The sequence below is a fragment of the Cervus canadensis genome, chromosome 32 (genome assembly GCF_019320065.1).
Source record: "Cervus canadensis isolate Bull #8, Minnesota chromosome 32, ASM1932006v1, whole genome shotgun sequence".
NCBI classification, from domain to species: Eukaryota; Metazoa; Chordata; class Mammalia; order Artiodactyla; family Cervidae; genus Cervus; species Cervus canadensis.
Window position 1 is genome coordinate 24,170,722 of NC_057417.1, and position 13,877 is coordinate 24,184,598.

The window sequence follows — 13,877 nt, forward strand, 5'->3', positions numbered from 1 at the left end:
GCGGGGGATAACTGGCACTCCCACCAGCCAGAGTGGAAAAACCTTGTCCACATCGGGAATTAGGCAGAGTCTTCAGCACTGGGGAAAAGCAAGCTGTGTCCTAAAGGTTGTTCTGGATGTTCCACCCAGAAAAGCTTAAAAGCAAACCTCAGAAGAAATAAAAATATTATTTCCAAGTGGCATAATTGTATCCCAGAGAAAAGCTCAAGAATATTTATGAAAACCAAAAATATCCAGCACTCATCAAAAACAAAAAAATTCCTAAAATTTGGCATCTTAAAAAAAAAGTCAGCCACAGACAAAAAGCCAGAAAATACAATCCATAATGAGGATAAAAATCGATCAATAGAAACAGACTAAAAAATGACACAGATGACAGAGTTAGTAGAATATGAACGTTGAAACAGCAATAACTATTTTCCACATGTTCAAGAAAGTAATGAAAGCATGAGCAAGGTGAGGAGCAACAAGGAGATATTTCAGCAAACAAAAACTAGCAGTGGTCTTTGACTCTATCTCCTCATTTTCTGACAGTTATTAAAGTAATTAGTTACTAGTTCTCCTTTAAGAAAAAAAAAATTGAAGAATCTTTATTCTTTAAAATATCATGGGGTAGACATTGCCCTCATACCCAAAAGAGTTACTTTGTGACTTGACTTATCAAATGCATTCATCTCAAAGATTGTAGATTGCAATGGCCCTGAGGTAAGGCTCTGCAACCTCACAGCTATTCGTGTGAAGGAAGTAAGTGACTGGAGGTTTTGAGACATTTCACTAAAAGCCACCTACTTCTTTTTCTTCCCTTTTCTTTTTTCATGTGTGTCATTTCTACTTTCATCTTTGAACAGTGCTGCAAGAAGTATGAATTTTAATAATAAGCAATACAAACCCAAAGTATATCACAGACTGACCTGACACAAGATTGACAGGATTGTTACAGCCCTAGTATTTTTTAAAATTTTTTTACTATGGTAAAAATATATATATATATATATATATATATATATATATAAAATAAAATGCAATATTTCAACTAATTTCAAGTGTACAATTCAGTGGCATTAGTTACATCGTAACGCTATGCAACCATCAAAACTATGGATTTCCAAAACCATTTCTTCACCACAAACAGAAACTTTGTTACAGTTAAACCATAACTCTCATCTTTCACACTTCCCTACCCCTGTCATGGGTCCCTGAAAACTCCCATTATACTTTCTAACTCTAGGAACTTGCATATTCTAGATACTTCACATAAGAGGTATCAGAAAATATTTGTCTTTTTATGTCTAGATTCTTCCACTGAGCATAATGTTTTCAAGACTTGAACTTCATTCTTTTTTATGGCTAATACTGCCATGTCCATATATGCCACTTTTGTTCATCCATGTACCAGCTGATGAACTCTTGGGATGTTTACATCTTTTGGTTACTATAAATGATGATGCAGTGAAAACTGGCATGTAAGTATCTCTTTGAGGACCTGGTGTTTGGGTATATACCTAAAAGGAGAATTGGTGTCATGTATGATAATTCTGTTTAGCTTTTTGAGGAATGTCAAGCTGTTTTCCATGGTGGATTGATCATTTTATATTTCCACCAGCATGTATGAAGGTTTTGACTTCTCTAAATTCTTGCCAACACTTGCTATTTTCCTTTCTTCAAAAGTATAACTATCCTAGTAGCTGTAAAGTAATACCTCATTCTGGTTTTTATTTGCATTTCCCCAATCACTATAATGATGAGCATCTTTCATGGGCTTACTGGTTATTTGTGTATCTTCTTTGCAAAAATATCTGCTTAAGTCCTTTGCCCATTATTGAATTTAGTTGTTTGTCTTTTTGTTGTAGTCTTTACATATTCTGGATATTAAACATTTATCAATTATATGATTTGCAAATATTTTCCTCCCATTCTTTAGGTTTTCTTTTCATTTTCTTGGCAATACCCATTGATGCACAGAAGTTTTTAATTTTGATGAAGTCCAACTTATGCATTTTCTCTCTACCTAGTTGTGCTTTTGATGTCGTATCTAAAAATCCACTGCAAATTCAAGGTCATGAAGATTTACACACATTTTCCTGTAAGAATTTTATGGTTCTAGCCCTTAACATTTAGGTCACTTATTCATTTTGAGTTAAATTTTTGTTCATGGTGTGATGTAGGGGTCCAAATTCATTCTTTTGCATGGGAAAATCCAGTGGTCCCAGTACCATCTGTTGAAGAGAAAATTCTTTCCCAAATAAATGGATATAAAACTCATGCTAAAAATTACTTTGCTATAGATGTATGAGTTTATTTCTGAACTTTCAATTCTATTCCATTGGTCCATATGCTTACACTAACTCTAGTACCACACAGCTTTGATCACTGTAGCTTTGTAGTTAAGTTTTGAAATTGGGAAGTGTGACTCTCCCAAACTTGTTTTATTTCAATACTGTGCTGACTTTTAGGGGCTTCATGCCATTTCATATGATTATGAGTGTCTGATTTTCCATTTTTGCAAAAAAGGATGTTGGAATTTTCACAGACATTGCATTGAATCTGTAGATTGCTTTGAAGGGTATTGATATCTTAACAATACTCAGTATTTCTATCCATAATCACAGAATATATTTTGTCAATTTTTTTTTGATCAAAAAGAAAACAAGTTCAGGGAAACCAGTGAAAAAGATCTCAGTAACCAGACAACCCTGAGCTCTTGCCCCCTGACCTACTGTGCTTTCATTTCTCTACTGTGATGAAATCATGATTAACTCATCCTGGAATAATTTCCAGGGTCAATATGATCTTGTATTAAAAGCACAACAAAATCTCAGAACACTTATTTAAGGATTAAGTATTGTTAACAAATTAGATAAGAAATAGTTATACCTTTAAATTTATAGTTCCACCACAAACTTAACGAAACATATAAACACAATGAAATATTCTTGTATATATATTCATACTCACAGTGAAAGACTAAGTATTCTTTATTTATTTATTTGATACTGCACCACATTAAAAGAAAAGGTAATCATAACTAAGATATTAAGAGTTCTGAAAAAATGCTATACGTTTTGTTTATCCCACTTAATTCTTGTACAAATTTGCTTGTATGCTCAGTCACTAGGTCATGTCCGACTCAGGCTGTTCTGTCCATGGGATTTCTCAGGCAAGAATACCAGAGTGGGTTGCTATTTACTCTCCAGGGTACCTTCCCAACCCAAAGATCGAACCCATGGCTCCTTCACTGGCAGGTGGATTCTTTATCACTGAGCCACCCAGGAAGCCCCAGAATTTAACAGTCCACAATTTCAAATGTCACCCTAAATCTAACAACCTTTCCTGAGAGGTACAGCAAGATCTCTGTGTCTTAGGGTTGCCCACCTTGGCTGAGAAATGGACAGTAAAAAGTTTTGAGTACACACCCCTAAGATACCTGTTTATGAATTATATATAAGAACTATTCCATACTTATTAAATTGAATATTAGTAAAGTTTAATTTCTATTTTTTAAAGAAAAAATAAGCCATAATATTTTTTTCCTAAAATACACTGGATCATCTTGTACAGCATAATCAAGAAAACTACTTTAGAGAATTAAAAAAGAGGAAAGCAAAAGGGGAAGGTTTTTGCTCTTTATGATATATCCTAACTCTACTGCTTCTTGAAACTCAGAGACTCTGAATGCTGTCTCATTGTTAAGCCAAAGCAATCTTGAGAAAGTACAACAAAGTTGAAGGTATCAGGCCCCCAGACTTGACACTATGCTACAAAGCTAGAGTAATCAAAATACTATGGTATTGGCACAAAAACAGACACATGGGTCAATGAAACAGAATAGACATCACAGAAATAAACCAACACTCACATGGTCTATTGATCTATGACAGAGGATGCAATAATAAATGATAGGGGAAAGAGAGTATCTTTAATAAATAATGTTCAGAAAATTGGACAGCTACATGCAAATGAATGAAAGTGTAACACTTTCTCATATTAAATCGAAAAATAAGCTCAAAATGAATTAAAAACTTAAATATAAGGCCTGAAAGCATAGTACTCCTAGGACAAAAAAAATCACAGGCAGTAATCTCTTTGACATTAGTCTTACCAATTTTTTTTTAGATATACTTCCACAGGAAAGGGCAACAAAAGCAAAAATAAACAAATGGAACTATATAAAACTAAAAAGCTTTTTGATCAGCAAAGGAAACTACCAACAAAACAAAAAAGTAACATTGATTTGGAGAAGATATTTGCAAATGATATTTCTGATAAGGAGTTGGTACCTAAATGTATAAAGAACTCATAGAACTCAATGTCAAAAAAAAAAAAAAAAAACAACCTGATTAAAAAATACATAGGGAACCTAAATGGGCATTTTTCAAAGAAGACATACCGATGGCCAATAGGCACATGAAAAATGTTAACATCATTAATCAGCAGGGAAATGCAAATCAAAACCACAATGAGATTATCACCTCACATCGGTTAGAATGGCTGGTATCAAAAAGACAAGAAACAACAAGTGTTGGTGAGAAGGTGGACAAAAAGGGAATCACTGTGCGTGGCTGTTGAGAATGTAAATCTGTGCAGTCACTATGGAAAACAGTATGAAGATTACTCAAAAAACTAAAGGTAGAACTACCATATGATCCAGCAATTCTACTTCTACTTCAACAGAAACAGTAAATAAAAAAAAAAGTACCCCTCCATTCATTGCACCACTATTTATAACAGCCAAGATATGAAAGCAACCTAAATGTTCATCATCAGATAAATGAATAAAAAAAATACTATACACTGACGCACACATACAAAGGAAGACAACTCAGCCATAACAAAGAATGAACTCCTCTCAGTGGCAGCAACATAGATAAACTGAAGGATACTATGCTAAGTGAAATAAGTCAGACAGAGAAAAATGAGTACCATATGATTTCACTTATACATAGAATCTACAAAACAAAGCAACGAACAAACAAAACAGAAACAGACTCATAGACATGGAGAACAAACAAGTGGTGGTCAAAGAGCAGAGAGGTGATTGTGGGAGGATAGACAGACAAAATCAGTAAAGGGAATTAAGAAGGATAAACTTCCAGTTATAAAATGAATATATCACAGGGATATAAGTGAACCCATAGAGAATACAGTCAATGATACCATAACAAATTTGTATTGTGATAGATGAAAGCTGGATTATTGTGGGGATCATTTCAGAATGTATAAAAAATATCAAGTCATTATGTTGTACACCTGAAACAAATGTAGTACTATACACTAATTATATGCTGCTGAGCTGTGCTTAGTCGCTGAGTCGTGTCCAACTTTTTGTGACCACATGGACTGTAGCCCGCCAGGTCCCTCTGTCCATGGGGATTTCCCAGGCAAGAATACCGGAGTGGGTTGCCATGCCCTCCTCCAGGGGATCTTCCCAACCCAGGGGTTGAACCTAGGTCTCCTGCATTGCCAGTGGATTCTTTAGTGTCTGAGCCACCAAGGAAGCTCAAGAATACTGGAGTGAGGAGCTGATCCCTTCTCCAGGGGATCTTCCTGACCCAGGAATCAAACTGGGGTTCCCTGTATTGCAGGCAGATTCTTTACCAGTGAAGCTACCAGGGATACCCATATAATTAAAACTCAATTTAAAAAGAAAAAGAAAGATGGTTAGAATCCTAAACTCACCACCTGTGGTGACTAAAATGTAACCTGTAGCTTCTGGGGGAAGAAAAAAAAGGAAGAAAGGAAAGAAAGAAAGACAAGGAAAGGCGGAGAGAGGGAGAGGGAAAGAAGTGATGAGAAGAGACAAGAAGAGAAAAAAGAAAAGGAAATTTCCCAAATTGAGTACACTAATCACAAAAGGTAAAATGGTGTTATGGGAATGCTCTTCAATGGTTACCCAAATTACTATTTTAGTGACAGAAGATTTATTTTCTTCCGCTAGTAAAAGTTTTTTGCAAATAAATCAAACAGATTGGGAAGAAAAAAAGAATACTGTCTCACTCTGTTTATGTTCCTTTCTTTCTATCATGAATAAAAATTTCCCCCTACTCGATCTATTTTAAAGGAAAGTTTTAAAGTGTTGCTCTCAGGTGAAAAGATGGGTCAAGGATCCTGTTCTAGGACACATCAGGGAGGGATGTGAGACGACCCCAAGAGGGCAGAAGTGGTTCCGTGCCTTGCTGATGCGCAGGGGGCTGGAGAGTGGTTAGAACAGGTCTAGAAGGCTGACAGACCCCCTTAGGAGGCATGTGGTGTGTGCTCACAGCGGGGTTTCCTCCAGAAATCAGAAGGAAATTTTAATTCCTTCACTTGCCAAGTAAGTGGTGGGTTAGTCATCTCTTCCAACAGGAATAAAATGAAAGAAAGGGGCTGTTACTGATCTCACAGATGAAGAAATGACGAAAGGCACACATTTAAGTACGCCATCTCCCAGTTGCAGCACTGCCAGGCTAGTTTTTTCATTTGTAACACTGATACCAAAAAGTATAATCACTTCCTTTTGTAATCTACTGTTTCTAAGCTGACAGATACACCCAACCAACATTGTAATTCTTTAAAACACATTTTAAGTCAAACTAGAAAACAGAATGACACTATAAAGCAAGGCTCAAATATGTGTCTGCCAAGAGAGGATAAATGCTTGGATGTTTACAAAATGAAGAGAAGGGATGTGCTGGTGAACGGAAACTGGACTCAAGGGATGTGTGGCTGGTGGTTCCAGTTTGTCATCTAACTTACGTCGCTGAGCCTGTCCCGGGAGCTGCTCCTGTGGAAGCCTTTGGATTCCCCACTGGCGCTCTCACTGGCGCTGTCCCTGCAGCTGTTCCGCCCCGGCCTGAGCTGAAGGAAGAAGAGAAGAGAAAAAAGGGAAGTGTCAGTGGTCTCCTCACACAACTGCCCCTTCACCCTTCTTCTTTAAGCCTTGTCAAAAATGAACAATTTAAGGTCCTGATCTTTAGCATTTTTCTCAGCTTCTGAATAGGGCCAGGCAAGCTGCTATAGAAAGAAATGTGGAGGATAAGATAAGTAAAACATTTAGCATAAAATGTCAATGTAGATAAAACACCTGAGCAAGCCTTAAATAAACACTTGAAAAGTCTAACATGAATCTTGGAGGGTAATCTTCCCTGAGATTTTTCCAATCCAGGTTTCACCAACTATGATTTCTATCTTATTCTCTCTGTCCTCTTCTGGAGAAGAAAAAAAAGAAACAACAAACAGAACAAAAAACAAGTTTTTCTTTTCCTAAGAGAAAATGATGAGATTCTTTATATTATCCTTTAACCACTAGGGAGACCCTGTTTTTCAAGATAATATTCTAAAGATATTTTAAAATACCAAATTAAGACCTACAGCTTAAGTAAATTAAGCCAGCATCCATTCAACAACTATGTATTAAATATAACATCTGAACCTGAAAGTAAAACTAGAGATATGGTGCTTACTGATCAACTTAAACAGTCTCTGCTGTTTAGTAGCTTTACAAAGCTATGTTACCAGTTTCTACACATTTACTGGCCCTGATTTTCATGTTCAGGATGTTGGACACATTTACCCAGATCTGATTTTTCACTCAAAATTAACAAACACACAGAACAGCAAACCAAGAGTCTATATAAGACTGAGTCAAATTCACATGGACCATTAGTCTGTGATGTTATCACCAACCACGTTTGCAGAGAACACAAGCAATGTGATGCAAGTTACAACACACAGTCCCTTTACAATGTGCTCACTCTAGCAAGAGAAAGAGCAGGATAAACAGAGACAGCAACACAAGGAAATACATACACGCTAAATGAAAACCAGAAACGAGCCAGTGATGTTAGGAGGAAAGGCAATTTCTGAAGTCTTGGATTGTAAAAGAAGATTAAGTTCCTATGGCTGAGAGGAGAGAGAAAAATACTCTTTATGAGAGAAAGTAAAAAAGAAAAGGCAGGGAAACCAACATGCTAGGAAATGATCAGGAGTCTTATCGGAAATTTAAAAAAAAAAAACAAACAAACTTCTTTTGTGAAGAAACAGGAGGAAACAGTAGAGGGGGGCATGGGTCGGAAAAAGGGAAATGTCAAACAGAACACGAGCCCCTTATTTCTGGATAGCAGGGAACTTCAGAGAGCAGAACAGGTAACAGGTACCAAACACCTTGGCTGCAGGCTTTCATGTGGCTCTTGGGACCATGGGGGAAGGTGAACCAAGATGACTGGAGAATGAAATCAAATCAGCATTCCTTGCAGCTTTAATGTGCCTCTTTAAAGACTACAGTTCAGACCTGACTTTTGGCCATACCATCTAATCAGCTATTCCCAAATCCCCACTATGTAAAAGGCATTCTTTTTTTTTTTTTTTCAACATTTCTACAAATCCACTTTTATCACTTCCTTCTAAAATCCCTTTCTCCAGGAAGTCTCCTCTAATGGAACCAAGAAAAATGATCCTAATTTTATTCTGTATCCTCCTGAGCCCTTAAGTACTTAGTTTCCTCCTAAGTTAATGTTAAACCTACTAATTCTAAGTTAATTCAGATGCAAGCTATATGAGCCTTTTCTTATTACTATGGAATAAAAGTTCAGAATACTGTCATTCTCTTCAAGTTTTCATTTTTATACTTGTAATAAAGGGGAATTGAACCTAAAATGAACATCACTTCCTTTCAATTTCCTGAACATGTCATGTCCATTCCTGGCCTGTACTTTTTCACACTAGATTTTCTCAGTCGGGAATGCTCAGTCTCATTCTCTCTGCACTTTTCAGGTCAAAGTTTTTTTTGAAGCTCAGATATTATCTCTTCCACCATGCTCTTTAAAGCGTTCTTTCTCTATATATTTATTTTCTGACATATGCCTTCAAAGTCTAGCAAGCATTTCATTTTTCATTTTCATCTCATTTTCATTTTATAATTGTGATATATTTTATCAAGTTTTTAAAGGCCTGCATTAAATATATTTATATTGATGATAAAATCTGTGTGTGGAATGTAATTCATAAACAATGTCGGAACTCCTATCTCATTGGATCTCTAAGTTAAGTAGAGGCAGGTAAAACTAACTCCAGTGGGTGGAATGGAAAAAAACCACAAAAACTAATAAAGGAAATCTGCTCAGAATTAGGGAACAGATTGAGGACTAACCCCATGTCTCTACTGCCTACTGCTATCTTCATTGTAATTCATAGTGCTTGCTTAAATGTTTACATTTAACCTGGAAATAATGATTCTGTGGTAGACCAGTATTCTCCCATAGAATTTATTTTCAATACATCTGTGGTAACTAACTGTATTCACAAAGAAGTCTTATTAGGTAACATTTGATCAAATAATGTTTATAAAAACTAACACCTCCAACTTAGAGGAGAAATAAACATCAAACTGGGAATTCAGAGAATAAGAAAATCAAGACTTTTCCTAATGCTCAAATGGCTTAACAAAATCTAGACTTTCCATTTGGATCTCTTCCACATTTCTTCATGGAAGGAAAAGGATGACTTCAACAAGGTCCAACAAGAGACCCCAGTGGCCCTGATGTAAATTATCTGACTAAATGTTGATCTAGGCTAAGAGCAAAACCCAAGAAAAACTCAGAGGAAGCAGCTAACTAGCCTTCCTTATGTCCTGCCAGCAAAAGCACTTCAGTGAATTCTCTTCAGAGAGCCTTACATAAAATCCACCCCCATACTACCCCTTTCACCTCCAAAGCCAGGCTCAAGTTTAAAGGAAACTTAGGATTTTAAGCTGTCAGACAGCTCAATATTTCAAAGATACAGACTGACTACAGTAAGTACTAAAGCTAAACCACAAGATTTCAGGCAAAGAAGTATTCCTTCCTAATCCCATGAATACATTTAAGACTGGCATTTTCAACCACATCCAATGGATCATTCGGGGTAGTATAACTAACTCAGAAGTTGTAATCCTTCACCTGAAATTCCCAGCTATTACCTACAACCAAGAGATATTACAAAGGCCAGGTGCTGGCTTAAACATTTAAAGACCTAAGAAAAATCAATCTGCATGCATTGATTTCTCCTAGCATTCACAGAAGCTCTGATATAAGAAAGTTTCTGCTATAAATGATGCAATGAAATTTTTTACTATCAGTCTTTAGATATCAAAGGACCTCACTTATTTAAAAATTACTACAATTCACTCTAGTTTTAGAAGTTTCTACCCATTAGGTATAATATAGTTTAAGAATCAGAAGTAGAAAAAAGAAAAAAAAAGTGAAAGGAAGCTAGCATCTAGCATGAGTGGCTGTAATACTATCAAGTAAGATTATCATCTTTTGTGAAATATAAGAAGCCAGTGTATTTTCATCAAATTTCGTAGTCAGCAGTATATTTACCATGCTCTGAAACTGTGCTGTCATTACAGAGCTAACTAGTATTAATGACTAATTGGGAAAATAATGATACGTGGTTTTGTTATGGCTAATGAACATGTAAGAGAGTCCCACTGTCCCAGACTGAGGGAAGGTGGAGCAATTCTGTGCACATCTGGCAAGATTTGTGAGCTAGGCTGCGCCATTCTTTTCATGTATGTATGGAGAGTTCCAAGAAGATGCAAAATGTTCAGAAGGTGCCATTAACTCTTCAAACAAAACTCACAAAGGGATGAAGTATGTGAGAAGATACCTATGGCTAGAACTCAAGAAGACTGATGGGACTTACGCAGTGCCATGCACAAGAACAGCCGAAAGTAATCTCCTACCCCAGTTTTGGTTCCTCAAAGCACCATAAATCTTATCTTGGACTGCTGAGTATTCCTGCAGGGATCGAAATGAACAACATACAACATTTCTTGAAGGTGCCAATAAGCACCAAATCTCCTGTTCAATGATATTTTAAAATATACCTCCACTAACATCAAAACAGTGAGTATTTAATCTCATAAAAGTGGTGTTTTATTTTTCCCATATAAAACTGTCCCCAAATGGAGAAAGTTTCATAGATTGAGTGGCATTTGACTGTTTTATTTCTTAGGCTTTAAAAGGTATTTTGGAGGAAAGGCACAGAACCAAAGTAAATAACTTAATGAAAAGGTTGGACACGTCAAAACAAGCTAGCGGGAAATACCTAGTACAAACAAAATTACAAAGTTGAATAGTAAAAAACTTGTTCTTAAGAAATAAATATTGTACTTTTAAATGCATAGTAATAACATGTGACAGGAGCAAAAATTAAATTCTGGAAACTAGGGTAATGCAAGGAATTTGTGTGAAATTTTTCTGGTATCACAGAATCAGAAGTTATACTGTTATTGTTTTCAACAGAAAAAGAATTTTAAGGATTTCATAATCATAAAATTAATCACTAGTAAAATTTAAATACTAAAGTTATTTGCTTCTAAGTTACTATCAAATGTAAAAGAATAAGAATAATAATTAACAGAGATGGAAAAAAGTAAGGGAAATAGCAACAAAGCAAGCATGTGGTTAAGTATATTGGTTATTATAACAATAACATACATGGATTAAGCTCCCTTTTATTTTTAAAGGCAAGGATATCTAGTCTGTATTGGGTAAAGTAAAAAAGAAATGTATTTGCTGGTCATAAAGCACTCCTAAATTTTAAAAGAGAAAAAAAGACAAAATATTAGAAATAAATGGCTAAAGTCATATGCCAAAGATAATCATTTTATAGCAATAAAAGGTATAATATCTACCTTTTAAACTTCCGTTCTTTATAAAAGGAAATCAACAGGAGTTAAAAAACTTTAACATGCTATTTACACTAAGAAAATAAAACAACAGAAAGGGACCCAGGGGTTAAAGTGTTACAGAACTCAGTTTGACTCAAGCAATACATATTAAATTAGGTAACTTATATAGACCACATCTTCCAGAGCATCCAGGGCACATTACCACAAACTGAAGATGAAGTAGGCTACAATGAAAATCAAGGTATTAAAATTCAGAAACTACATGAACAGCCTTCTGGATAGTAAAAATTAATGACATTTTAAACTGGATATCCATATTACCTAGAGATTTTTATTCAATATAAAGATAATAAAAATTCTCTCCACAATTATAACTGAGTCATAGAAAAAATAACAAACAGCACTTACAAATTAAGAAAGTGAAAATTATAAATACATGAGTAAAACATTTAACAAGATCTGTTAATTCTGTGCTAGAGATCAACTTATGTATTTTCTACCGGATTGGAAGTAACAGAAATAAATAGCCTAACTACAGAGAACAAAAAGTTAACACAACAAGAAAAGCCATAGTGGGGAAGATTAGAGAAAGGAGACTACAAAAATAAACACTACATAATGAATTGGAAATTTAAATATTATACAATTAATAAATTAAAGTAAAATTGGGAGAAAAGCCCACAAATATAAAAGAGACATACTTCTTATATATCTAAGAATAAAGAGATAAAAATCAAAACCCAGAAATAACATAACACTGTGCCAACACAATGTAATAATAATATGATTATCATTACAAAATGTGATAATGAACATATTCTAAATTAAATAGTAAACATAATTTTCTGTTGCTACCGACAAAAATCATACTAAACTAGCTTCAATTTTTAAAAAACTTTAACAAAATCTGATCCAGAGCTTGAAGAAAAAAAAAATAGTAAAGCTAATCTGTGCCCAAATCTGATAGTAACAAAACAAAAAAAGAAACACAGGATGATCTTAATTTTAAAAAGTTGCAAAACTCTGATGAAAGGCAACAAATTCAACTTAACAATAAATAAAGAACAGCCCACCAAATTCTAATGAATTTTGCAAAGGAATGTAAGACTCCACCAATTTTCAAATGGGCACAAGGGAAATTTTTGAGGTGATGGCAAAGTTTAAAAATTGTAGTATGGTGATGGTTGTACATCTCTGTTAAAATATTAGACTGATAATGAATAAATTTCATCATACATAATGAAAACTTGTTGTATTTAATGAATATTTTAATAGAGCAGTTTATTTTGAAAAGATAAGAATCCATCAGGATTTCCCGGGTGGCCCAGTGGTATAGAATCCACTTACCAATGCAGGAGCTACAGGTTAAATCCCTAGGTCAGGAAGATCCCCTGGAGAAGGAAATGGCAACCCATTCTAGTATTCCTGCCTGGGAAATATCATAAACAGAGGACCCTGGCGGAATACAGTCCAAGGGGGTCACAAAAGAGTTGGACACAGCTTGGCGACTAAACAACAAGTCCCATGAATTTCATCTTTACTCCAGAGAAGAGTTCCCTGGTTGAAGACTTACCTGATTAAATCAGACTATTGAAGCAAAAGAACACAACTCTCTTTCTCAAAGTCAACTGTCCATATAAAAATCTAAACATGTGAGTCAACAGGGGGCGTATCTGGAGGGTCATCTTGGAATTTTGCCTATTACAGTCAGTTTCCAAAGACAAGACAAAGGAGGAACTGTTTCAATCCATGTATCATAAACAGGGTTCCTGGATATGCCTGGATTTTGGAGTGTCATTTCTCTCTGTCACTGATGTTCCCAAATAAATACTCAAGGTATCCCATAGATAATAACATGAAGATTGTGTTATTTGCCTGAAAAAAAGAGAAACTACTGAAGTGCTTACACTGGACAACCACACATATTATTCACATTTAAACAGGTTCAGTGGACTTCACAGCAACAGGAAAAATTGAAAAGTTAATCAAATAAAGAGCAGAAAATAAGCTAAGATCAATCTAACTATGTAGGCCCAAATATAAACAAAAGGCAATTAAGAGCAACCTAACCAACTTTGATATCCTTCCAACAGACAAATGCAACCCAAACAACAAAACTTAATAATGTTCTATGGCTTATCCAGAGAATCATAACTCTATGATTTGGCCAAGAGGCTATTATGATACTATCTCTTCATAACTTAATTATGTGAAGGAAAGGGAATGG

At 35.2% G+C, this 13,877-nt stretch overlaps 1 protein-coding gene across 5 annotated transcripts in view; it reads right to left on the minus strand.

The window, feature by feature from the left end:
- AUTS2 (activator of transcription and developmental regulator AUTS2) overlaps positions 1 to 13,877 on the minus strand; it is a 1,185,039-nt gene that overhangs the window by 679,430 nt on the left and 491,732 nt on the right. For all 5 annotated transcript variants that reach the window (XM_043455591.1, XM_043455590.1, XM_043455588.1 and 2 more), the window contains one exon: positions 6,733 to 6,834. In XM_043455591.1, the coding sequence (XP_043311526.1) occupies positions 6,733 to 6,834 (102 nt within the window). The remainder of the gene's footprint in view (positions 1 to 6,732; positions 6,835 to 13,877) is intronic.